Source organism: Pezoporus wallicus, unplaced genomic scaffold (genome assembly GCF_028554395.1).
Source record: "Pezoporus wallicus isolate ANWC-B61680 ecotype Strahan unplaced genomic scaffold, APGP_CSIRO_Pwel_v1 contig_4191, whole genome shotgun sequence".
NCBI lineage: Eukaryota > Metazoa > Chordata > Aves > Psittaciformes > Psittacidae > Pezoporus > Pezoporus wallicus.
The window spans coordinates 1,822,501-1,849,899 of NW_026641383.1; the positions used below are offsets into that span (position 1 = coordinate 1,822,501).

The 27,399-nt window shown below is 42.4% G+C and overlaps 1 protein-coding gene across 5 annotated transcripts in view; it reads left to right on the plus strand.

Moving 5' to 3' along the window:
- MEIS1 (Meis homeobox 1) overlaps nucleotides 1–27,399 on the plus strand; it is a 107,211-nt gene that overhangs the window by 27,018 nt on the left and 52,794 nt on the right. For all 5 annotated transcript variants that reach the window (XM_057423475.1, XM_057423478.1, XM_057423476.1 and 2 more), the window contains one exon: nucleotides 418–529. In XM_057423475.1, the coding sequence (XP_057279458.1) occupies nucleotides 418–529 (112 nt within the window). The remainder of the gene's footprint in view (nucleotides 1–417; nucleotides 530–27,399) is intronic.

Sequence of the window (27,399 nt, forward strand, 5' to 3'; positions counted from 1 at the left end):
TATGAGGAATGGGAGGCCTATATAAACGCTGCTGCTCTCGACCATCGCTCTCATTCTGCCTTTGCGGAGCTAGCAGGCTGTTACGCCAGAGGGTTTGCGGATGCTAAAAATATAGTTGGAGCCCAGTGCCAGCGATTCGCTCTCTGGCTCTCCTCCTGCTCCCCCCGCCTTGCCAGGAATGTTTCTGTTTTCTATGGTAATAAAGCTTGGGGTTATTTAGACGGTAAACATATTCCAGAGTATATTATTTTTGCTGGGGAGAGGCGATCCAGCCATTTGAAAAGGAGTAATTTGGGGGATGTATTTGCCAGCCTTTTCCCGCGGGTCTGGGCATAGGGACTGCTCTCCCAGGAACATGCGAAACGGGCGCTGCTTCCCCATCTTAGGTTTTAACTTCTTACTTTTTGGGCCCTGCAGCCCTCCTGGAACAGAGACCACGATGATACGGCATCGACGCGCTCCGGGGGAACCCCCGGACCTTCCAGCGGGGGACACACATCGCACAGCGGGGACAACAGCAGTGAGCAAGGTAGGAATGGAGCCCTCATGCTTTCTTAGCTGGCGAGAGGTCACTGATGCGCTCAGGGACTGGTTACTCTCTTTCCGATGTTGAAATGTGCTTGGGTATTAGGGGGTTTGTGCTGAGAAAGGTCCATCTTCTTTTTTTTGACACTTTTTTTACCATCTCCTCCTATAAGAAGGATTGGCATCTTTATTTCTTCGACCCTGCCAGCAGGCACGTGTTAGAGCAACATATGTACCAGATTTGCAGTATGCTTAATAAAAATAAGCAATGAGAAGTTGTTGGGGTTTTTTTTTTCCCTTCATTCAAATGGGTTAAAAGATGAAATCTTCAAAAGCAAATGTAATTAAGACTGCAGAAATGCATGCTAATATTTCAAAGATGCCGTCAAAACTTTGCTGCATGTAAAGTGGTTAGCTGGCCCATTTTACAAAATCTGGAGCAGTGCTTTTATTTACTATTTTTACTCAATTCCAATTTACTTGAATGCAAAAAATGTTTTGTTTGAGTGCCAGGCCAGAGCAACTGATTTAACAGGACAAGTATGAAACAAGCTTGGTGCAAGTGAAGTGGGACATACCACAAATGATTAACGCTGACTCAGAAGCTCCGAAGTCTAAAAAGCTGAAATTCTGGGTTTTTTTCTGAGAAGCTGTTTAAATACTTCATACTTTTTCTAAAGAGACCAACTGCAGTGGATTTAGTGTTAATTTAATGCAATTAAAATTTAAAAAGGATCCTTAATCTGAATATAAAAGAGAGTGCTTTATTGAAGTTGACTCTGAACTCACAATAGGTATATACTTTTAAATCTGGTTTTATGATCATGTTTCATTCGAGTGCTGTTAGACAACAAAGGAATTCTGTTTCCAAAAAAAAGGTTGAACAGTACTGATTAGCATGGCAAAGTCTGCATTTAACAAGATTAGTTTTTAAACTAAACCAGTATATTTTAATTTTTTATACGCATGGACCTAACGTACATGGTGAATAACATCTCTTTATAGAATTTTAAGTATTTGAGACACTTTATTGTTTAAAGAAAAGTTGCTGATTTCATCGCAAGCATAGCCTAGTAAAAATGAGGCCTGGAATAGTAAACTGTTTCAGAGCTGAGGCAGAAACTGGTAACCTTCTGACCTCTAACTTTTACTGGAAAATGATATGCAACATAAATTCAGGGGGCCTTTTTTCTTTCAAGTATGTATACGTATATATTCTAGTGGTGCTGTTCACAATGCTATAGTTGAAGTGGTGTCAACATGTTCATTAGAGCCGCTTGCTTTTGGAGCAAACTTTAAATCCATGGGGTTTTTAAGAGTGAAAAAGCTGCTGCAAAAATAGTCTTTGAACTAAATATTTGGAGGACTTCTTTGTACTCGGTTAGGGCTGTTCTTTTATCAGATGGATGTGCGCATGTTTATGTGTATATGTACGTGGACAAAACATCTGTGGGTAGGCTTGCCAGCGTGCTCCTAAAACGCTTGGGCTCTTTGGAAATTGAGCTACTCAGTTCCTGATGTACTTTTAAAAGATTTTTCAGGCTTCATTTTCTCTTAAATGTGGCATTTTACTAGTGGTGAGTGCCAGTCGTATCTGATGTTTTATCATCACTGTCCTGGTTGGCTCCTAGCAAGGTGCATGCTATAACTTCTGTCAGGAAGGGTTTTCTAAAGGGACTTAAGAGCTTGAATCCCATTTTACATATCTATCTGCAGAAAGACTTGTCAGTGATCCTTTATTTGGTTCAGACAGCTGAGTATGGTTTGTGGAGGCTGCCAGCACTTGGTAGATGCGTTTCATGGAGAAGGCAAACTTTAGGGAAGAGTGAACAATAGTGGGAATTTGCTGACTGGAGCTCTCAGGTCAAGTTTGGGAAAGGAGTTTTGGAAAGGTGACCCTGTCGAGGAGGTCTCTATTTAAGGTCTCACTTGCCTTCAGGCCACGTGCCACCTATGGAAATAGCTTTTTGTTTTTGAGGAATGGGGATGCGGGAGGGGTGTTGGTGGTATTGCTGAGCCTTGCTCCTGGTGTTGTTTGCTCAAAGCCCTCTGAAGGTTGAGATTATGAGGAAATCTCATTTGTTAAAGCACACCCATGCCTGTGTATACACCCTGTGTAAAAAAAGCGTGGTTTAAGCCTTCCCACATGGGGAAGAAGTCAAAACCCACCATCCTGAACGACCAAAGGGGAAGAGAAGAAAAAAGATAGCAAATATCCTGCCTCTCCCTAATTACATTTAAGTTCACAATGCGTGATTTGGAGGAATTTCTTCTGTGGCTTGACGTGAGGAGTGGCAACACTATGGGTAAACTCACGTACTCACCTCTGCTGGATGCTTTTCTTGGCAGCAGGAGTGGCCAGCGTGGCACTGCCTCAGCAGCCAGGTTCCACGGAAGGGTGGCAGCAAAAGGCTCGGGACCCCCATGCTCATGCCTGCAAGCACAGGCGTTAACTCGAGATGCATAAGTTGTGTGACATATATTTGGTGTATTATGGGCTTCCCTATTTTTAGGAGTTTGTAAAAGTTCCTCTTGGTTCCATCTGTCAAGAGTGCGTTTGCCATTTAAAAAAACAAAACTAATCACCAGAAATATCACCCTCTAAAGCTGTCTATTTTTAGGTTGTTCCCACAACCTACTTCCCTTGTTGGGGTAGGTAGAAGCACCTTCTGGGCCATGTTTCCAACCTGGCTGCAGGTATCACAAGAATGCGAGTGTGAGCTTTGCATTTTTAGAGAGGCACACAGACTGGAAAGCTTAAGCCCCTTAATGAAAGTTGTCTTCCTCCACCCTTAACCCAGACTCTGTTGAGGTCCTGTTCTTGGACTTTGGGGGATTTTTTCTTCTTTATCTGATTCATTACAGCTTTTAATCCTCACAAAGTGCATTTTTTTAACCTATTTATGTCCCTATGTACAACACGTTACCTTTGAAAACATGAGAGAGTTGCTCTTTCCTGTACACATTTTGAAGTCTTTTCTGCCATGTAAATTTATTTACTTAGTAAATAGTACTGACTCCCAGCTGCTTCGATCTGTTGTAGAAATCCGTATTTAACTGCTAGGGAGCTGTTCTGGGGTCTCGTGCCACTGAACAGCAGGATATGTTATTGCATAGCACGTTGACACAACCTCTTATAAAGGCCCGGTATTGTGTCATCGTAGGGGATGGTTATAGTACAGGAATGCAGAATAATATTATGAAAAAATTTCATGGGTTATTTTCCTGTTGCTCTGAAGTTATTGTGAAGGGCCTTCCGAGGTCTGACATCAAATGATGCAAAGAGGTCTGAATTTAGACAGTGGGGAGAGAACTTGTAAAATTCTATTAAAAACTAAAGAGAAGCAAGTTCTTGGGTGCAGAACAGCTTTAACTTACCGCATATTCTAACTTTAAAAGATTCAAGTTTGGGGTATTAGCAGATCTATTTTGTTTGTTTTTCGAGTAGTGAGGCCAGGAGGACACTGAACAAAGCCGTGGTACAGTCACTTTTAATCCAGAGTGAGGCTCTCCTACATGTTTATCTCTCCTACATGGCTTAAAAGCAAAAGAAAAATAATCCATCAGTGCCTCCTATTTGTGCATATTGTTTCTTTCCCATTTTTTTGTGCAAGCCTCAGCCTGGGTTCAAAACATTTTTTTAACCTCCAAATAATTGTTGCTCTTTCAAGCCAGGAATAGAAAGCAGCGATATTTCTTTATAAAAATGTATCAATGGCTGCAATAGTTTGTTTTTTTTCCAGGCTTTTGTAGGAGTTTGGGCAACCTTTAGGCAAAAAGGCAATCGCGTTTATTATTGCCGGGAATCTCAAGGCGGTTGTTTGGAGGCTGCGAAGGCAGGCGACAGAGCCGGGTGGAGGGGGAGAGAAGGGCCACATTATGTTCCAGATGACTGAGCAAGGATTTATATACCAGCTCGCCTTTTTTTTTTTAACATGGGAGAAGAAAAGTAATAAGAGCGGGGAGGCATTTGAAGCGGTCAGATGGCCGATGACTAATGGGATAGGTGGGCAGGAGCCCGCGGATTGGGTGTCTTAATGAGCACATTTCGCACCGAGTTTGGGCTGCAGTTCCCCTTCACCTTTGCCCTTTATTGACCGAACTGACACTTCATTTTTCACATACTTCCAATTATGGCTGAGCTTAAGTGTTGCCCTGCCTCCTTTCTTTCTTGCCTATGGACGGCTCGAGAGTGGCTGAGGCCACAGAAGATATTTTAATTTGAAAAACTACCATAGCAAGGCAGGTTTAGGGTGTAACCTGAAACTGCTGTCACTTTGCAGTTTCTCCGATGAAAACAAAAGTTTTAATGTTTCTTGTTTAGTGCTTCCACCCCCCCCTTTCTCCATGTTGAGTGGTGAGGTGGGGGATTGCTTTGGGGGCAGTTGGGTTGGGGAGGGGTGTTTTCCTTGGGGTAAATCCTTTTTGGCAGTACAGGTGCTGTAGGTGAGTCACCCAAGTAATGATGTAAACCCAAGTAAAAAGCAGTGCCATGCTGGAGCAATAGCTCCTTGTTCCCTCTCAATGCGTTGTCTTCTCAGGAGGCTTCTTGTGATGCGATGGCCTGTGGTGTACTTTGCCTAATGCTCTCCTTATGGAAAAGCAAAGTGTAATTGTGCCTGCTCGTCTCAAGCCTTAGATGAAAGGTGTGGATTTGTTGTTTAGGTAGTATCTATTGCATGAACGTGGATTCGAGTGTGGCCTGGTTGTGAGGCTTTGAGAAGCAGATGATGATGATGCTGGGAGAGGCAGGTATGATGAAGGCATGGACGAACCTCCAGTCCGCAGCCACACCTTTGATATACAGGGAGAAGCGTGATACATGTCCCACAGCCCAAGCCTTTGTGCACGTCCATGGTGGCTTTTATACACAGAATCCTTCCAGGGCGGAAATGTCTGTTTGCTTTTGCAGGGCTTTGGGGGTTTCGGAGCATGCGGTTTTCCTACCAAATGTGAATTCTGTCGGAAATAGTTGGAATAAGTTGCGCTCGCATGGGATGGGTGGGTTTAAGAACAAAATCTCTGCTGTTAGACCTTAGCTTCCCTGCAGCACCGCTGGATTTTTCAGCGTGGCTTTTGCTACCCCTTGTGTCACGTGAGGCTTAGGTGAGTAGTGAGCGGGCATGTCACCTGTGTGCTGGTGGTGATTGCTTTGCATTTAAATGCGTGGAGAGTATATCAACAATTATTTACATCCAAACAGAGGCCCCAAACCCACAGAAGTATTTATCTCAAAAAAGGAAAAAAAAAAAGTGTAAAGTATTACCTACTTTATTATGTAGCCCTCTGGCATAGTAATGGCATGGCATATTTTTACTATAATATGGTAATAAAAGAATATGTAAAAGGCAGACAAAGGTTCTGTCTTTTCACTAAGGTGACCCCTGTTACCAAGTAACTGCTTTACTTATGAGCTTATTAAAAACTCAAAAAAAATGAGCTTTTCATACTTCACAGGCATTGATGTGAAAATGAGCTGTCCTGCGAGTAGTTTTCTTGATCATTTTTAGAACAATTGATTAGCCAAAGAGCCGCTGTCATTAGTTGACATTGACTGATAGCAATTTGTCACAAGCTCCGAAGGTCAGCCAGGCAGTGGAAGCTTCGGCTTGTCTTTGATTGACCTTTTCTGATGCCATTATCATGCGATCGGTTAGACTGGATGTGACCCTCGATTAGAAAAGACAGGGCATTAGTCAACAGGGGCAGCTCCCGGTATTTTTCCTGGTGCTTTATGTATTGTGAATCCCGAATTAAGCGTAATAGGCTTGTTTGGCAACGGAGGGGTATCAGTTTTCTTGCTGAGGCTCTGCCATCCCTTTTTCTTTTCTTGCCTTTCCATCAAGCGGGCAGTGCTCAGTTTGCTTTAAATCAGCGTGAGCACCTGTGCCCCCTTCCTTTGACGTGAGATACGAGATTTAAAACAGCCCCATCTTTATCTGAAACTCTTCGTGTAGGTGCGTATTCTTCGGCAGCACCAGCATTAATTATTTTTATCTCCCCAGAATCATGTTTTATTTTTTAACAGTGATTGAGTGGTTGAGGATTATGCTCATAACAACACGATGTCAATTTATCATTCTGCTCTGAAGCCGGGGGGCGTGAAACTGGTTTTTTCCTCCTTCTGGTTTGGTTTCTCTTTTCTTTTCCTTTTTTTTCTTTTGGGTCTCATCAGCCTGATTCAGCTGTTAAAGTTAGATTTCAGCAGCATTAAGCCTCCGAGCCTCAGCTAGGCAGGGTTATACTTCCAGTATGGTGCATGTGAGAGGGTCCTTGCTTGGAAGCGGGTGTCTGTCATCGTTCGAGCATCAATCTATTCTCAGTGTCAGGATTTATTTTAATCATTTGCATTAGCTTCAAATGTCTGTTATTAACAAGCGTTTTGCTTTTCACTTTGGCAAAGCTAACTTAAATACTTATAAACGTTGCTTGTTTTGCCTAAATTGCGGGTAGTGTAGTCATAAACGAATTCTTTTCCTTGTAAAAAACCTTCCTTCCTCCCATTTGCCTTTCAGGGGAAACCTGAATTTCTCCATCTAAGTACCAACTTGTTTTTCAGGTCAGCCCCCAGAGATAATAAGCAGTTCAAAACCAGCACATCCATTTCAGCACGGTTTAATGCGACTTTCGGTCTTTGCTTAGGAAAAGCTTCCAGCTGGGAGGGGAGCAGAGAGGCAAGATCACTGGCATTGCTGGCAGAGTAAAAGGAGGGAAAAAGACTTTGGGAACTGTTTACCTTTAAAGTGGCTATGGAAATACAAATATTCCTGACTTCTCATCCAGTCTGCAATCAAGCAGCAAAATTCATGTGCTGGAGTCCTTTTTATTTTTTCTTGGCAGGTTTTTCTAAATTTAAACATGTTTAACCCATTAAACATCTGTGTGGCTGTGCGCACAAGTCTAAGTATACGTAGATATGTATAGAAGAACATGGCTCTGACCCTGAACTGAGCATCGCATCATCAGTGCAGGGATTTTACAGGCCACAGAGTGTGTCTGCGCAGCCCTGGATGTGTTACTGAGGACAAGATCCTAAATATTCCAAGCAGGGAAAAGGGGTAGAAAATACCACAGTGCTAAATCACCTCTTAGGACATTACCTAAAACCTCAGGTGTTGGACTGAAGGGCATCTTGCTTTTTTCTTCAGATGAGGTAGAGAGGGGTTTGGTTGCAAGTAGCTGTACAAATAGGTTTGAAGTTTCCAGTGTCCAAGATACCCCTTTTTAACAGGACCTTAGTTATGTTCTGAAGATCACTGATTCAGTTTGATTTAGAAAAATAGTTCCTTGAGACAACTGTTTCTTAGAAAAATTCTGTTGAGTTCTTTTTTCCCTTATGCATCCTGGTCATGCTCCTTTAGGTTGCTGTGGCTCATGGAAACCAATGAGCTTCCCATCTGGTCCATGTGCTTTCCACCTTGAAGGCACCAGCCCTATCCCCATTTGCCTCTCCAGGTCTTTGTGGCTTCAGCTGGGTCTTTTGCTGTCTGATGCAGGCAGAGTGTGACTTTCAGGTGTGTGTCATTGACCTCTTTAAATTGGAGGTTAAAAAAGCAAAGTCATGCTCCTGAGATAGCCCCTGCTTTTGAGAAACGTTTTGTGACAACGAGTATAAACTCATAAACATGCAGTGTTTTCACATTAGTGATGCAACAGGGTGTGCTATCGGGCTGCATTTTCCTACTTCTCACGTGAAATGTTGGGAGAGGGGAAGAAAACATGACTAAGTTTGGAAGAGAAGACTTTAAAATAATGAGTTTTATATGGAGAAGCTGGGTGCTTGTCCCATAAGGGAAGAACTGAGAGTGCATGTTCATGGCACAGGAGCTTTCTAGAGCATTAGCAGATTTAAAACAAACAAAAATGTTTTATGTGGTGGGTTAAATTTATTGCTACAGTGTGCTCCGGAGGTCAGCAAGGGACAAAAAGAGATTAGACCAATTCGTGGAAAAATAGGTCCTTCTGTAGCTATTAAAAACCCTGGTCCAGATGCAGCTGCTGGCTCAGGAAGCTGCCCAAGTGCTGCTTGTCAGAGCCGTGGCACAGCCACTTTGGTGTTTCCCCCCCTTTCTTTATGGCTTTCCTAAACACCCGTTATTGTTCCTGAGAGAGACTGACATGAGATCGAGCTACTTGGACTGATCTCCCCCAGTTTTTATGTTAAAATAATTTTATAAAATTTAATTCAGGAAATAAGAAACTGGATTTTTTTTTTTATTATTTATCCTTTTTTTTTTTTATGGCTCTTGCTGATGCTGGCATGCTTTTGTTGGGAATAAAGTAGACATAGTTTGTATTTTCTTGCCCTTATTACCCTGGTGGTGGGAATGGTTTGACGCTATTCATTCAAATTTGACAGGTGATTGCTTCTGTAAATGAATGCACTCAAATCATAATTGTTGCAACAGAATTGTTTGATTACCTGGCGGTAGCCTCTTTCTCTCTGATAGCTTTTGGATCACCTGTTTGCTGAGAGCATTTGACAGTCCTCATGTTTATTACCCAATTGAATGTCAGTAGCAATTGCAGCTAAAGATAAACGAAAATGCAAGTACTTGTTGACCTTGACTTTTTTCCACAAGATATTGGACTTGATGGCTCTATTGCTGTTGAACTGATAAGAGTTATAAACAGTAGTTGAAGGAGAATGTTTTATTCCCAGAGGAAAATACCACGCTGCTGTGGGAAATGGCATCTGACTAGCGCTCTCTGCCAAATTTGCTTGGTTCACCTTCATTTAGGCTGTGGGAAAATAAAATACAAATTTCCCCTTTTATGACTTTAATATCTCTGCAAACATGAAATCCTGCACTCTTTGTAAAGTTTTGTTGGCAGACTGCGCCAATAACATCCAGCGAGCGCGAGGCCTCGCTGTGTTTTATGATGTGCTATAATGAGGATTCTCAATTCTTCCTCATTTTCGGGCTGATTTGATAATTACAGGGAGGGAGCAGAGCTTTCTTCTCCTATTCTGTGGGAAGCTTAATATGTCTATAGCCAGCGTAGACTGGGAAATGTGTGGCTGCAGGTGCGTGTTGCCAGAGCATGGCACCCTGTGCTGGTGGGAGAGTGGCCTGGGGATGAAGGCAAAGTTATTGCAGGGATAGGGGGAACAGTACTTTCACAGGTCACATTTGTAGCTGGTTGTTTGGGCAGCGTGGTTCTCTTGCAGTTTTTTGGGGGTAGGGGCCAGTTTAGTGTTACCTGTCCCAGCTGCATTTGGGGGTGGCAGGGATGAGCCCCCTGCCACAGCAGATCTTCCTGCTATGACTCCCCCATATATATGTATGTGTGTATTTATATATTTCTTCTTCATTTCTAATCCTGCTTCAGTATGAAACCTGAAAGACTTCAGTGGAAACAGGAACAGGCAGCAGGCTTTGAGATTTGCAGGATGAAAGTCATTGTATAAACATTACACGTGAAGAGCTCAAAAGGCGGTGGAATTATATTGTTTAAAACATAAGTCCTTGTCTCGGCAACTGCCCTGATAAACTCCGTACAGTATTGTAGAAGCTTGTTAAAGCACTGAAATGCAGGATTAAGCAGTGCTGTAGCAGTTAGCAGAGTCAGACTAGTAATCTTATTGCATTGTTGTTTTTTTTTTAGGTAAGATTAAGCTAGCATTACATTATATGTTTGTGGGTGAGGGGGCATTCTTCCAGGGATTAATTAATAGGATCGGCGCTGTAAGATGCTGACATCATTTTTTGTAAGCACATTGGTGCATACAGGCTTTTTTTTATTCTCTTTTTGAATGAGATGGGACCTTCTGTGGGCAATGGGGGTAGGCCCTGCGGTTTGTAGTGGTGGCAGAGCCACCTGTCACTGTATAATTCATCAGGGACCACTTCCCTCTGGCCTGGTGACCCACTAGTCAGTGCCGTGAGGAATACCAGAGGGAGAGGCCCAATGTCTCTTCTCCCTGAGCTGGTATGGGATTGCAAGGCTGTGACTAAGTAAATGCCTGATGCTTCTCTGGCAGGTCTTTGGGTGAGGGTGTTGTTGGTAAAACCTTCTACCTCTCTGACTTGTCTCTTTAGCCATGATGCCTTCTCTGTGCAGCATTTGCATCTTGGGTTTGGCGTGCTTGAACTTCTGCTGCTAGGGCTCGGGAGGTGAGAAAGGGCACCGGAGAGCCTGGCTGTGCCCATGACATGCTGTGGGAGCGGTGTCACATCAGGGCAAGCACTATCTCCCCAGGTCCCTCTGCCACCCTCCTGCACTCTGTGGCTTGGGAACTTCCTCATCGCCAGGTGGTATCTCTGATGTCTAATAGCCACAGATGATATATAGAGAGATATATATATTTATTTATAGATTATTTATTTTCTTCCTCATGAGCGTTGAAAAGCTGATACAGATTTTGCAGGCAGTTTTTCGTGGTTGCCGTTTGCAGAAGCTAATGTGGAGGTGTCAGAAAGAAGAAACATCATAGAAGTAATTAAGATTATAGTGTGGGCAGCCTTTTTGAACTACTTGTCCCTTAGCTCCTTAGGTTTTCTGTGGCTGGTCCTGTGCCACAGGAGAGCAACAGCCCTTGCAGCCTTGGTACTGTGTATCATCTCAGGGCTGTAAATGCATCTTTTGCAGGAAGGCAGGAGAAGACCTACTAGGAGGCAGCAGTTAATGTCCTCAGAAAAGAGCTAAAGGTGGTGGATGTAACCTAACTGATTCTTAAATCTTCCCCCAGTGCTCTGAATAGCAGTTAGTGTCACATGGATGCATGCTAAATATATTCTGGAGTCTGTAGTGTCCCGATGGACTTTGAAGAAGGCATATCTTAGTTCTCTCTGGTCAGCAAGTGAAGGTCATGGAAGCAAGGCTTGTAGGATGGAGAACCTTTTGTTGTTCTCATTGCTGTGCCAAGAGCATCTCCTCCCTCCCTGGCACAACACTGAGGGAGAAACCCAACCGTGGTGCTTCTGGCTTGGGGCCCTGGGTTATAGCACATGCACTTCTATATCGACTGCCTTTGTAGAGCCGGGGGAAAAGATAATGTGGTCAGTATTAACTGAACTGCTTGAAGCAGAGTGTCATAACTTAAAATTGTATTTAAGTTTCTTTCAGGGAACTGTAACATCGGAACGTAGCGGCCTCTTCCTAAAGAGTAGGGGATAAGATGCTGGCAAATTGCATGGACTGGAAAAGAGGCAATAAAATGGGGTTGAAACATGTTCATGCAGTACTACTCCTCCCTTTACTTACTAAAGCATCTCCTATTCATCCTCTCTTGTCTCTGGCTGTGGCAGTGAGGGTGCCCTAAGAGAGGCTTTGGTGCAGAATTCCATCCGTTTTCTTTTTTCTGTGTCTGTCTGGAGTAACCCTTGCAAATTCTGCCAGCTGTGTAAAAGCAAGAATAGTGGTAATATTCATTCAGTTTAACTTGGTGCTATGTTGCAGTTTTGTGATGGGCTGTAGGTAAAGCAGAGGGCTGTTTTAAGCAGACTGAGCCACAAAATCTTTGAATGTCAGCGTCTAAATATTTAAAGTTTGTGTGTGTGTTTGTTCATACACATGCTTGGATGCGACTGCTTCCCACTATTACACATTTTTTATTCTGTGAACCTGGCAAGAAAGGTGGCAAACCAAACATTCTTGTGAAGTACAGGGCCTTTTTCCTGTGTTTCCTTTAGGAAGAGTGTTGTGCTAAGTTCATTATTACATTACATTAGGCATTACAGCCACAAGAAACAAATTAGCAAGCAGTGCTAACATTAGTGTCTCCCCACATATTTAACCCAGCTAAAATACCCCTGAGGAGGCCATACTTTACCAGGTTGAAGAGCAGACTGGCAAGCAGAGAAGACTGGTATAGCCACATTGTCAGGAAATGTGAAGTTAGTGACTTGGTTTAATTTGATCCAAATGAAGCTGGTGATTTGGTTGAATCTGATCTCCATAAAGTAACCAGCTAACAGTCTGCAGGAATGCAGGCTGCAGCAGGAGAAGCATGTTAGTCATAACATGGGTTTATCAGCTCTTCACCATGATTAATTGTATCATATCACTGAAAAGCAGGGTATACACAGTTATTCAATTTTGCGGCATGGCTTCCCATATGTAATGTTTTAATATAAATCAGAATTGCCTCATACAGATGAATTGAAATTCAATGTGTTACTAATACACAAATTTTATTTACTGTTGCATTTGGTGTAGGTGAAATGACAGTATTAAACTTAAAAGTGCCTCCCAAGTTGATAAATGCCAACTTGATGCTAAACTTATTAATACTCAGTTAAAATTAGCAATCAATTTACTTGGATATTGGAGGTTAGCCAGGGATGAATCTGAAGTAGCATTAGGTATATCATACTGGTCTGAATACATCATACACTGTTGCAAAAGCATTGTGCTAATTTTAGCTTACAAAGAGGATGAAGATAAACTGCCTGCTGCTAGTTTGCCATATGCTATCCTGGTGATAATATTCAAGCAGAAAATATTCTGCAGAGTCTTATTGTTTCAGTAAAAGAAAAGTGGATAAGAGTTAAGCAAATTTCTGCTCCATAAATACATAAAAAATAATGAAATAAACCAAATCTCAAATGCTAGTGGGTGAGACCTGTGAAATTTGTTTTGGTTTTATTGGCTTTCATGGGAGTCAACGATTTGTTTTAGTATATATTTGATCCAATTGTATTCATTTCTCACATGTAAATCTTAAAATCAATCTAAATAAAAATCGATCTTCGTTCCGGTAGGCAAAAATATAGTCCACTTTGCTCCTAAGTAGTTAAGCCTCCCATCCTTCAAGTTTAGTACAGGAATAAAGTCTCTGCTGAGCTGATTTTTCAGGAGCTCCTCCTTTTGCTTTGTTTATTTAAAAACATAAAACATGTTTCAGTTTCCATATGGGAAGAATTTTGCTTGTGTAGCTTCACTGAGAAGCATTTGCTGCCTCCATCTGCACCCGCAGCCAGGAGAGGGGTGCATGGGGAGGGGGTGCCCCGGACCCCCAGGCTGCAGAGGGCTGGGGGGAAGCTTTGCATTAGCAAGTGGTGAAAAGCTTGACCTTCGAGTGACCCGGGTCAAGCAAACCCCCTGCTGAAGTGTCCCATTTGGACATGGATACCTGTGGGGTGAGGGAGGAGATAAAGGCAGGGGGAGGAAGATAAAGTAATCCCATTGACCTGGGGATTTCTCAGATATTATAAGCGAGTGATCGGCAGGAATAATAAAAGAGTGGCAATATTTGCCTGGCCCCCGTATCTGTGTAATGTCATTTCCAAAGGGCTGGAGTAGATAATAGCAAATGTGCTTTCAAGTATCAGATCAATCTCTTGAAGTGATGGGGAAGGTTGGATGCTCTGATCTGTCGGCTGCTGGAGAGTGTAATACAATCCTCGTTGCAGCAGAGAGAATTGTATAAATGGACAAAGATGCACTGATTACATCTTTTGCTAAAGTGTTAAGTAAAAGATCTGGCTATAAGAGATGGCAGGTCTACTATTGTCCAGTCTTCTGACTTGTTTTTATAGGGGTTTTCACAGGAACAAATAGCAATTACCAAAATAAAAGCAAGTGGTGTGGCTGGTCCGTATCATGGTAGGACACATGCTCTTGAGTCAGTGTGGGCAGGAAGCTTGGCAGGTCTGTCCCCTACCATTGCCATTGCATCTTTATCTCTCTGGTTCATTGTTTGCCACTGAGTGCTTGAAATTCCAGTTTCCAAGTAAAAGCTTCCTGTTTCTTGCATTTACATTCAGTTTGGCAAGACATAAATTTAGCTATCTATCAAGGAGGGCTTTTTTTTAACCCTTAAGTAAGGCAAAATAGGAAGAAGAAATTAATTCTGATTTGATGATAAGAGGTAGAATTTTGCATTTTCCCAGATTCTCAGTGGCAGGAAGCATGAGGTTGTATCCTCATGATAAGGTGATGGATGGGAGCCTTTCTATCCTGAGTAATTTTAGCAGGGGCCCTGAAGTCCGACCTTGTTTAGAAGCAGAGATGGGCATAGTCAGCTTCTTTCATTAGCCATGGTTTCCTTGTGATAACCTCACTGCTTGTGAGTTTTTACTGTTCTGTGTAGTATTCAAAGCTAGTAACGTGCATGTTCTTGTAGGCATCTCAATCCTGAATTTCCCTCCAGAGAGTTTCTGCTTCTCTCCATTGACTGTGGAGGGACCCAGGGAGGACTACTCACCTCGCTCAGACACTTAGCTTAGCAGTCTGACTTAAATGCTTAGAGCAAAAAGGGATGAACCTGTGCTAAAATTTGTTGTTTCTTTGGGAAGGAAATGTTTGCACTTGTGGAGAAGCTGAATGAAGTGTTTTGTACTGGTGAAGATGAGATGAATGGGTTTAGGTGTTGTGTGTGGGAGTGAGGCTGTGTCTTCTGCAGCTCCCGAGTACACTGGCCTGAGCATCTCATAACACTCACTGTCTTTGCTGACCTGTATTGGTAAACTGAACTGTTAAAAATCTTGGCATTCATAGAAAAAAAAATATATATGCATGTGTATATATGTGTATATATGTATGTATTTAATATTACTCATGGGGGGCAGTGTCTGTATTACCATGCCTAATTCTTGTGAGGCCAGGTTTCAAGCTTTCTCTGCCATCAGGAGGATGCTTGCATCATCAGTGTGTGTGTGGTCTTGGTGGAAGGTTTTCACATGACTCTAGGAGCTGGAGACTTACATATAAAATCTGACAGGTGGGGCTTGTGAAACCTTGGAGCAAGGCATTGCTCAGCTTCCAACTAAACAGCATTGAGGTCTTCCGTGAGATGAAAGGCTCCATGAGTAAAGCCTTGAAAGGAGACCTGTTGCTGAGTTGATGTGGTAGGAACAGCCATACTCAAAACAATTCAAGGCTTTGCTTTGTTGTGCTGTTTGGGCATGGGGTCTTTTGGCTGCTGGCAGTGCAGCTGTTGGGACTTCTCTCCACACACCATCCTTGTCTGCTTTTAAATGTAAAGCCAGAGTTAAACCCATTTCCACTCCAAACTAACAAAATGGATATTTGGTCCATTTAAGCACACTAATATGTAATCAAAAAAGCTAATTTGTTCACTTTGTTTTGTAGTTGTATTTGTAGCAATCCTCACTAGCAGAGGAAGTGGAGGGAGGGTGGGGGTAATAAGTTTTATACAGAATACTGAGCTCTTATTCCCATATTGAAGTCCACTGTGGATGCTATCCTGAAAAACATCTCTGGATTGTGTGCTGTGACCCTGCTGTGCCGCAGAAACATTAAATTCAGGGCTTGGCTCCTTGGGAGTCTGTGAGTGCAAAGCATGGGGATGGTGCTGGGTTTTGAGTGCTGGAGGCTTGCAGGCGTAGATGCAGGGCAGATTACGAGCAGCGGCAGTGTGGGCTTTCATTCAGCACCTTGTCAGCATGCCTTATCTGGGATCTTGAGGAATGAATGACTTTCCAGGGTAAACCCAGGGAAGGGAACTGAGCGAGGTGCTTCGAGGGATGTCCCAGCAGAGGCTTCCTTGTGAGCTGTTCTGCTTGCCCCGTAGGAGTCATAGCCTGCACAGATCCCTGCCTTGGAAAGCTGGACTTTCTGGCGTCTTTGTTGACTGCTTGGAGACTTCAACCTTCTTATGTACAACTTGTGTCATCTTTCAGTTAACGTGTACAGCACCCACCGCCCTGAGCATTTCCTTGCATGGGCTTCATGTGTAGCTCAAGGGAGATTCTCCACATGGTCTTGCAGGCAAGAATGTATTGCCCTCTCCAGGTGTATCTTTCCTTGCTCAGGTCACTGCAGAGACCGTATTCTTTGCAACTATGGTGGTTATGTCAAAGTCTTTTCCATAGAAACTGTTAAATATAAGTAAGAATGCTTTTAAGCTGAACTTTGATTTTCATCCAGTGATTATAGATGAAAATCTCTGTCTTCCCTTCTCATCTGCTTAGACCATGGAATTGCAAGTGAAGCTGGTCAGGCAGTTTAAATAGATGACAAAACTCAAAGTTGTTTGCATAGAAGATGGCAGCATGATTAGCAATGGTTCAGAGGGTGGTATTGTTGGCAACTGTTCAGATAATTGACAGATATTTGTGAAAGCATATTCCAGTCTCAAGAGAATCACCAGTTTTGGCATCAGTGTTTATTGCTCTGGGATTGTGATGGGAGTGAGTGTGGGTCTGTGGCCAGAGACACTCTTTTCTGCCTGAAAAGCCTTGGTGGCCCAGTGTTAAGATGAAGATGCTTGCCTCCAGGTTGTAAGTGATCAGCTGTAGAGTAAAAGTTGTGTATGAAGCAAGCCATTCAGAAACAGTTGGCAAATTGTGTTTCCATTCTGCTTAACATGTGATGAGTTTATTAGAAAAGACTCATTCAGACTGATGATGAAAAAGGGAAATAGTATTTACTAAGATTTATTCAACTGTTGCAGGATAATTTGAATACAGGTTTTTGAGTATTTTCTTTCATTTTTATACATGTCTGAGTGCATGTCTTTCTATACATATATTACAAACTATACTGGTCTTCACCAAAACAGTCTGCTAATGTTTTGCCTGCCTCTATCAAGATGCAGCCTGAAAGGACCACTCTGATTCGTATTTTTAAGGGATGTTGTTCTAACCTCAAAAACTGATACTTCCTTAGCCAGTGCCAGAAAGCCCTTTCTGTGGTTTCATTCTCCATTTCTTCAGCAATTAAGAATCAGGTGGCATCAGTAAAACAACTGATTTTAATAGCCACTTTAGCCACCTCCATCATGGGGAGGAAGCGTGCAGGGCTTCTGCAGAGCCTTGGAGCTCTGCAGTGTGACCTCAATTGACCAGATGCAAAAAACAGTGCGACTCTTGAACGGAAAGGTCTGCATCATCCAGACTGTGCTGACTCTTGTCCAAGAACACACTGTTTACCTGTTCGTTCCAAATTGGTCAATTTTCTGCAAGGCCAAGATGTGATTTAATACTTTTTTTTTCCCTTTTCTCCCTTATCTCGGTACAGCTTGGCTGGTTTTAGTGGAGCTACTCTTCACTTACATGTAGATATACAGCGAGGATCATGTTTTCTGTTTTGACAATTGAAGCCTGACATTCCCCCTATTGACCTATATATTCTCCCTCCCTTGTGTCTGAAGATATTTGTATATTCATCTGCAAATGTGCAGGCTGGCCACTCCAATCAGAAGTGACAAACCTGACCAGTTAATTCCAAAATGTCTGAAAATACATTGCCATTAGCATGAAGCAGCCAAGCTTATGTTTGGCCCTGGAGATGATTCATCATCCAGACCTTAATGAAGGGTGGGATTTTCCTTAGCCTAATAAATAGATTTTGTCTGGGGAGGTGAGAGGCAGCAAGGGAGAATGTATTTGCCCAATCCTAAATAAAAGCCTATTTATGCCTAATACATTGGCAAAATTATTCCAGAGCAGTTCGTCCATGAGAAAATACCAACCTTGTGACACTGCCAAGGTCAGAGAGACCTATGGTGATCTGCAGAGTAAGTTCAGGTCACCCAAGTTAAATCTGCCTAGGGGCTGACTTAGCTCACACAGCACATTTTTTCCAAGATTATAAAAGCAAACATCTTCTATAGATGAAGGCAGAGCTAAGAGTGTGGTCAACTCTCTCCTTTGAGCCAAGGTCTGTTTTTCCCTTCTGCTTTCCAGGTTGCTCCTTCCATTTCCTTTCCATTCTTCTCTTTTCCCAGCATTTACAGGATGCTCAGAAAAGTCCATCTTTTCCTTTGTGTGGCAACCAGTGCCTATAAAAGCCTTCCTAATAACTGCATGCACAGGAAAGGCATGGGGACATCACTGGTGTTTAACCAGGAGCAGCGCTGGCTCTGTGTGTGTGGTGTGTCCTTGCATATCAGTTAAGAAGCGTGCCTTGAAATTTGGGGCAAGAAAGATGGGATGCACAGTAGAAATGTATTCCATGGTAACCTCAAGAGGGAAGGTACAGGTTATTCACCATTCTGAAGGTGAAGCTGGTGATTCTGTAGGCACTGCCAGTTTGTCCCAGGAGCAGACAGATCAGGTGGTGAGCTGGACAAATGGGAGTTCTCATCCATCACTCATCCATCACTGGTAGAAGGGGTGAGACAAGGTCCTCAGCCCTTTCAACAAGGATGAGATTGCTTCAGCAAGAAAGCAAGATTATTCTTCCATGTGGTCTATACCTGTCATGAGGAAGCTGATGCCTGTGGTTTTTCGCCTGCCAGAACCTGAGGTTTTCTTTAACTTCCTTGGTTACTCATTCATGCCATTTAAAGTACATTAAATTACTAAAAGTAGGCAGATTTTGCTTTCTATCCATTTCTACTACTGTTGCTATTAGAGATAATGACAAGTTCTATAAATTGAAAAAGAAACACCTGAAATCTTTTTGGCTTGCTTTTTGAAGGGTGTTTGCGTTTTGTTTATATAAGCATATGTATTGTTTTTAAGACACTGGATTGCTCTTTGCTAGGCCCCAGCTTTGCTTTGAGATTTCTATGGGATTTTGGTTGTTGCAAAGGAATGGAGTCAAAGAGAGCTGAAGTGGAAGTGGCTGAGTTACTTCCTTCCCATACTTTCTTGCAATTGGGGCTTTGATGCCACTAGAAGTAGGAATATAAGTAATACTCAAAGTCTGGAGCGCAGTAGGCGGCTTTTCCCTCTCCTACCACCAGTCTGCCTATTCAAGGTAATCCTAGGTAGCTAATGTCTAGGAATAAGTAATGAATGAAGATGAGAGATAAAAATAAGGGGTGCACGCACTTGTAGGTAATATTCAGGGGAAGTTTTTAAGTGTCTAGCACCAATCTGACTTTGCTTTCACCTTCGTTACATGTTTTGGACTCTGATATCTCTTTGCTCCTGGAGGATTTGCTTTTGGGTTTGTTGTTTGTTTGTTTTAATTTGGAGAAAACCCCACACCCCAACCTATAACTGCACTGTAAAACAAACAGCAAAACACCAGAAGCTGTGATAGAAAGTTGTAGGAAACCAACAACATGCCAGTGACATGATGAATGCATTAAGCTGGAGCCAAAGGGGACATGCTAACTTAGTAGGTCTGAAGTGTCTGAAAGCGCTGTCAGTGCCTGCATGTCCCTGGGTAGGGAGCTCACTGTCAGTGCTCAGCCTGGTGTCCTAGGTGTTTTTTGAGGCATCAACAGTGGCATCTGAGATGCTGTTGTCAAAAGAGGAAAGGTAGATGAGATGGGGGCATTTTATTCTCATCCCTTTTAATTCTGCCTCTTGCAGTTGCAAAGTGACCACTGTATGTGGGGAAACAGAATACCTGGTGCCAGTATGGCATGCAAAGTCAAGTTTAATGTTAGTTTTCCTTCAATTGTGCTTTGGTTTTCATTGTCAGATGTTGCTGCTGGACTAGGGACAAGAAAAATAATAATCTATTGGCTTTGATGCTACTTTGACAGGAGTAGATAAAATATACTGCATGTCAGCAAGAACTTTTTCACTTGACACATGGGAACTTCCAATTGGAAATGTCTCATGTGGGCTTGGTAGGTCATGAATCCTGACATGCTTGAGCTGCAGCTAGACTAATTCTCTCCTGTTCATTGTGGTTATGTGACTTTTGTGACATATGAGATCCAGCCCTGCAAAAGAGAAATTGGGGCAAGCAACATTTGAACTATAGTTCTTGCAGGGCACACTGAAGCTTGAGCCAGCATTGGTTGGTCTTGAATTGGTCCAAAATAAAATGTTTTAGTTTTGTACAACAACACCAAGCATTTTGGTCTCCCTTGCCTGACAATTAATTTTTAAAAAACTTTTGTCAATAAAAGAACTTAATTTTGAATGGTTTAGACAATATCAAGTTTCTGACGCATGTTTTCTGTTGTAAAACATGAAATCTATATTGGCATCTCCTCTGGGGCAGGCATGCAGGTAGCACCTAGGCCAGTTTAGGGAAAAAGGCCTACTTAAATGCTCCACTGTAATAAACTGTTCCTACAGATATTAGTTTATGCGTAATATGCTTCTGATCTTTGCTTTGAGCCTCTTACAGCTGCTTGTGCTCAGTCCAAGAGTCAAGTGTCTTAGGAGCTCGATAAACACAAAGATAGAGCCAGTTGTTAAGGAGCTGTAGAGATTTACAGAAGTTGACCTCATGGCCATTTGAGGTATTAGTTGGGCTTATTTCCCCCATGGCAGAGCTGTCTTGTGCTCCTCTTGCTGCTTCTTGTGCTCCTGCTTTGCAAGGGAGTAAGTCCAACCAAATCCAGTGGTGGATTTAACTGTGTCTTAGCTGTATACAGTTGACTTTTCATGGAGAATGCAATTGGTGGGACCTTTAACTGGGAGGGCCAGCTGTCCTGCTGAGGTTGGAAAGAACAGGTTTCAAAAAAGGCCTATATTTGAACAAAATGAGAGAATGACTGAAACCCAGCTTTTCCCAGTAAGTGGTAGGGTCGTCATGCTGCCTTTTAGGTTAGAAAACCAAAAAAAATAACCCCAAACTAAAACCAAACCTTTTTAAGCTTTTTACCATTCTTGGTTAAAGCAGGATGTTTTTCTGTTTAACCAGATACTTTTCTGTAGGGTATTTGCTTCCAACTGCGCAAAAGTAAACTTCTGTTGCTGGCAGCAGAAAGTTGTTTGCTTCCCATACAATGAATTGCTTTCTTTTCAGTATTTCATTCGGCACATAGGTGCATGGCTCCAGAAATACTGCACAACAACTATAACAGTGGAGTTTTCTGAACCCCATTAAGAAGAGGTTTGCATTTCATTGTGCAGAAGAGGTTTCCTTCGTTTCAGCTGTAAAAAGCTACTAAACAAATGAAAATGAGTAAAATCTGGGGGTCCTCCCCCCCCCCATTCATCAATGCTGGTTTTACTCTTTGCATAGACAGCTAATTTGCTCATTGCTTGCCTGAAGGGAATTCAAGTCAGAGAGGAGGGTTGAGTTACTAGAAAAAGGTGCTTCTGTCTCTAAAGAACAAAGTACAATGATTCAAGAAAAGAACTTTGAAAATTTGTCAAATGCCAGAGTGTCATTTATACTTGTCCAGTTTATTCCATCTATAAATATTTGTGTAGACTATTTTTGAAACTGTTTCCTTTAGTATCTTGTAAATATGGATACTATCTGTGACTGACAACCTCCTACTGTTCATGTCGTGGTCTGAATCATTGCATGAAACATGCACCACATATCCTAAAGAGACGCATGCAAACCCAAATGCATGGTATTTGTTCCTTGCCAAAGCTCATTTTCAACCTTGTTGTTCCTCATTATATTTTTATTAAGTATATTTGAGAAGGCTTCTTCCTTAAGGAATAAGGGAAAAAAAAATCAGTCTGTTGTCAACATCATGTTTCAAATTCACAAGCAGAACTCCATCATTGCTGTAAATCGTTTTGGGGGCTGTTCTGTAGGCCATTCATGTGCTGAGATGATTGCCATTGACCTCAGGAACTCATAGGTGCTTCCATCACAACTAACTAATTGTGGATCACCAGTAGTAGAAAATGTTTTTCCTAATGAAGAAATCGCACAGTTATTTTAAGCTTTCTGAAGTGCCTTTTTGCTGGTAGCCGCATCCTCAGCTCATGTGCCTTGCTCAGGCATTGGCAGATTGAGAGTAGACAGAGTAGGTTAATGTTACATATGCAATATATGCATGCACATGTGTAAATTTTTTAAACAATGTGTTTTGGGGAAATCTTCTGAACTCACTGGCCTTTTCATGTCAAAGCTTTAGTTCTCCTCAACAAACAGGTACAACTTGGATTGCCAGCTGGGCATGCATCCCCAGATTATGCTAGTGCCTCTCATCTCTCTCCTGGCACACTTAAGCACTCAGCCCCCTGTGCTGCTCAGCTTGCCTCCTTCTCCACATGGCTGTAAGGAGAAATGATCAATTCTGAGTAGTGAACTTATCCTCCTATCCTTGTGGACATGAATATTAACCACCCTGACTCACATCAGAGTCATTTGGGTGTGACTTTTGCTCACCACATTCCTTTGCCAAGTTGGAGCTAGTTGTGTCAGAAACAAATTGAAAAACAAAACAAAACAACCCAAAACCTCCATATTCTTCTTTGACTGCCAGTTCCTTTCAGCGTTGGTGGTCTGAAATGGCAGTACTTGTTTTAAGTCCTGTGAACAGTAGGTTGTGGGAAATTCTTTGTCTTTTGCTCTTGTTTTATGGAAAGACTTGTTGCGTCCTTGCAGCTGATTTTGGGGAATTCTTAATTTTGTAACTTGCATAAAAATTAAATTTCACTCATATATCTTGTTTTGCAAAAAGTCAGCAGAGTGGATGTGTGGGTATCCAGCAAACTGGAGATGAGTTTCTGCAAGGGATAGCATAGGGAAAAGTGCAAAAATCACAATAGTTACTCTAAATTAGCACAGAGCACTGAAAAAAGGTTAAGGAAAGTAATTTTGCAATTTCAGATCTCTCTAGTACATTGTGTTGCTTAAAGTTACTAATAAACCCTGCTTTCCAGTTACCTGCACAGGTTACTAAAGAGATGTGGGTTATTGGAGAGTTTAAAAGAGAAAAGGGACCAACACAGCTGTGGATGGACATTGAATAGTTAAATATTTGGCTTAGATAATGTAGGATTTCTCATGCTAGCACAGCAGGAATTTGAGGAACTTGCATGTAAATGCTATTTAAAAAAAAAATAGGATAGAATTAAAGAACTGAAAACACAATAATGAAAAGCCCACAAACTTTGGGGCATCATATCAGGATTTTCAGTTCATAGCACCAAAACCATTGAAAGTCTAGTACAGAAGTCAGGTTTTGTCCAAACACAGTGCATAGTTAACTTATATTAGCTTATGAAATGCAAAAGTAAGTGCAAACCCTGGAGTTCTAGGACATGGAAGCTGCTTTTAACAGGAGAGATTTGGAAACGTACAATTAAGTTCAACACAGGGAGCTTTTAGAGGCCACTGATTTAGTCAGCACACTTAAAAGTTGCTCTGGGTCTTTCCAAGGGCTTCTGGTTACACATCTTTCACATTTCCTTCTGTGAACTCCTTAAAGCAGTGGATTTAGATGCTTATCTAGAAGCAGACTGTAAAAGCTGGAAGGTAGTGTTCATCGTATGGTTTGGTGGACCTCAGCAAAACTGGTGCCTTCCTCTTACCCCCTCCCAGCAAATGGAGTAGTGGACTCCAAACGTTTCTCAAATCTCATGACAGAAGTGTGGGAAGCAGGATAATATGTTTCTCTGTGATATAAAACATATTTCTACTCCAAATACAGATTTAATCCTAGCACAGGGCTACGTGCAGTGAGAAAAATCCTGTTACATTTGGTGATGATCCTTGTAGTAAGGCTATATTTAGCACTGTGCTATTGAGTTTTCTAGTCACTTAAAATCATTTGAGGGTGTTAGTTTAAAGAGCTACGTGCAAAGGCATGGATTTTGTAGTCAAGCAATGGGCTGGGGATTTTAGGGCATCTGAATTTCTAACCTTTCTGAAATGTCCCTGATTTGGGACTGGGACTGTTTATGTAGTATCTGGGCAGCTTCTGTGACTGAGATCTGAGGATGGATTTGGGAACTGGAGTGGCTGAAATTTGCCCAGCTATGCCACGCTGCCTGCCTTTCCAACACTGCAGGGTGATGACATTTAATTTCGGTTCAGCATGGAAACAAGGGAGGAGACCTTGAATCACTACCTATCTCCTGCAACAGCTATGGCCACTGAAGGAGAGTACGTGTGCCAAGTGGCTCTCCAGAAGCACCTATTTTGACATCATAAGTTTATAACAGATCATCCAGGACAAAAACAGCATTACCTACACAAGGAGCTGCTGTAAACTCAGTTGCCCTTTGCTGCTGCTTCCTCTGATTTTTGGGGTAGTGGGAGGAGAAGAGGACTTGTAGGAAGTGATGGTGGCATAGAGGGGGATGCCGCAAGAGGAGCCCCCGCTGGCACGGCCGGCCTGACCCATTCAGCAGGGCTGAATACGATAAATGCCGCTTTATCCTTTCTTGAAAGGAACAAGATAGCACAGCCTAAATGCCTGGGTGTGCTTAAATAGGCAACTCTGGGACGCCAGAGTCGAGGGCGTTTGAAATCGGAGCTCCTTGACAGCCGGGGAGCTGCCACAGGTCACCTGCCTCACTCCATGGGGACTGGCCCAGGTCTAGCAAGAAATCGTCCACGGACGAATTGTAGTACAAATTCCTTTCTTTGTTGGTTGGCCTCTTTCACTAGACCATGGCCTATAAAAAATTGTGTAAAAACAATTCTTAAATATTATTTGAAAGGGCAAACGGCCACGCTGAAAGGTTTGACAGTTTGACATATAGCGCCTGGTTTTGCTCGCTGGGGAGCAGGCGTGCGGAGCCCGGGCTCTCCTCCTGCTCCTTACAGGCTCTGGGTTTTTTCTTTTAAATAGCTTCTAGTTGCTGTGCAGAGTCGCTGTGCTCCCAGCAATTTGACAGGCAACGAGTCTGCTTCAGTGATCTTAAATCCTTTTAGACTAATTTGCGAGCGAGCAGAAAAACAGCTAGCACCTTCGGATCCAGCACTCCAAACCAGAGTATCAGGTATTGCCAATTAAAGTGCCATTTCCAACCATCATATCAAGATGGATTACTTGCAATTCCTCTAATAATGTCACACTGTGCCTAAAGAGAAAGCGAGCTGGAGTTTCTCCATGGACAAAGGATCTGTGTTGACCAAAGTCATCGGCTACCGAGGCGGAGGGAGCGTGATGCATATCGTGCACACATCCGTGCATATGTGTGGCGTAAATGCGAGCGCTGCGCCTGCTCTGCCCTCTGAATAGCCACAGGCCATTTTGAAGAGCCTGTGGCCCCTCAGTCACTGGCCTGCTAGTTAATTGCCACACGGACTTTGTGACACATGGGCAGATAATATGACATTTTCGGTTTCTGTCACTAGCAAACGCCACAGCGTTGCTTGCACTAGTTGCTAAGAAGCTGTCAGAAACCATTAGCAGCTGGCTAAAGTTGCCCTATGGCATTTCCTCATGGCATCAGCAAAACAAGCATAAATCACCCAGTGGAGCCTCCCTCTATACTAATGAGGCTGTAAGCTTGTTTATGGACTAGCATCATTTCTATGATTATTTCCACCTTTTCAGTTCGCCTTCATTTGGCGGCAGGAGAAGTCAACTTCAGGAACAGAGTTGCTGCTGACATTTTACAAATGCACTTCGTAGCTGCTACCGTGTGGCTGGTCAGTGGTGCTTCAAGTTTGTTTAGAGATCTTTAAAAAGAGGAAAAGAGGGGGGGAAAGAAGGGAGGGGGGGAGGGAATCTCTGGAGACCTCACAGAGGTGAGTGTATTGAGTTGCAAAGTAGATGGAAATACTAAAATCCACAATTGACCATTTAGACTTCTCTCTGTGGTTTCAGTCTTTACGGGATCAATTTTCCATTTAAACAAGTGGAAGAGGTTAAACAATTTATAAAAGTCTACTGAAGCATTTGCTCTTAGGATAGCCGGGTGCTTTCTTATCCTCTCCCTGCCTTTCACTTTCTCTAACTTGTGTCGGACGGGGCCAGGGTTTATTGTTTTAGGCTTTTCTGAACATGCACCAGTATTTACACTGGATTGAAAGCATTTGCTTCCAATGAAAATCTTGTCTTAGATTACAGCCCAGCAGTGTAATTTCCCTCCCAGATGGGAGTAAAGTAGCAGTATTTGCCTAAAAACAGTAGGAAGAACAAACTGTGCATTAAGCCAAGGCTGTTTTTGGCTTGAGCTAATGATGTAACAGAAACCTTTTATTTGGGATAGGTCACTGCCAGGGATTGAAGGAGGTGATCTGGCTCGCGCTTGAAAGGTTTCTCCATTGTATCTACATAAGTCTTCACTTAAAAAATCCTGTTCCTAATGCTTCTGCTTTCATACAGCAGAAATAAACAGGAAAGGTTCTGGGGAGTGTTATAGGTGGAATGCAGAAAGCTTTTCCTCCCCTAATGGAGGATATAATTCAGGTGCCCCGGAGGCATGCTTTCAGGAATTCTCTTGCCCGAGGTAATGGGAAGCTAAGGCTGCTTGAAGGCCTTGATTATCTATTGATGCACAAAGCTGGAAAAAAAGTCATCTCCCTTGGATTATAGTAGATATTTCCATAAATTATCAATGAGTCCTCCTCCCGTCAGGCACGAGGCGATGCCTGCTAAATTAATCTGAAGGGGGTTTGAAATAAGGAGAGAGTGTATTTTAAAAAAGGGGGGGGGGGGGAAAGGGGGTGGGTGGACGAATGCAGGGAGGTGGTGAAAGGCAGTGTCATTAGGTTAGAAGCTTTTCATTTTTAATCAATGAATGCGTAATACTTTTCTTTTCCTTGTTTGCCTCTTGCAGACAGAAAGTGGATTAGCCCGTGGAATTTTAAATGCTGTTGAGTTGTTTTCTTTGCTCATGTTTCTTTTATGAATTATTATTTTATATGGTGAATTGCTGCTCTCTATAAAAGCCCTATTTTACATACTGGGCTTTCAAAGAATTTGTCGGATATCTGATTTCTTCATAAAAATCTTGTTTGTTTCTATAACTACCCATGGTTACCATTTCATTAAAGACACAGGCCAAGTCATAAGGACAATTATAAATTTGCCATGGTCAGTAAGGTACTAAAAATATAATACTAATAATAACTTTCCTTTTTTCTTTTTGGTGCGGAAAAGCTTTTTAACAAATCATAGTTTTGACAATCACATCCTTTTTTCTTTTTTTTTTCTTTTTTTTTTTTTTAATTTTATTCCTAACAGAGATAGTTTTGATTTAGCCCAGTTCTCATGACTTTCTTGATCATTCTTGCCCGGAGGTGTGAAAAACACTTGCCTAATCACAACTCGATGTTGTACAAATACAGTGTCCTTGGAAGCCAGGGTATACCGTTTAATGCACATGCAGAGAATGTAAAGACTGATTCACCCTGTGGTCTTGTTTCTAAACTGCTTTCAGGGTTTGAAACAAAAAT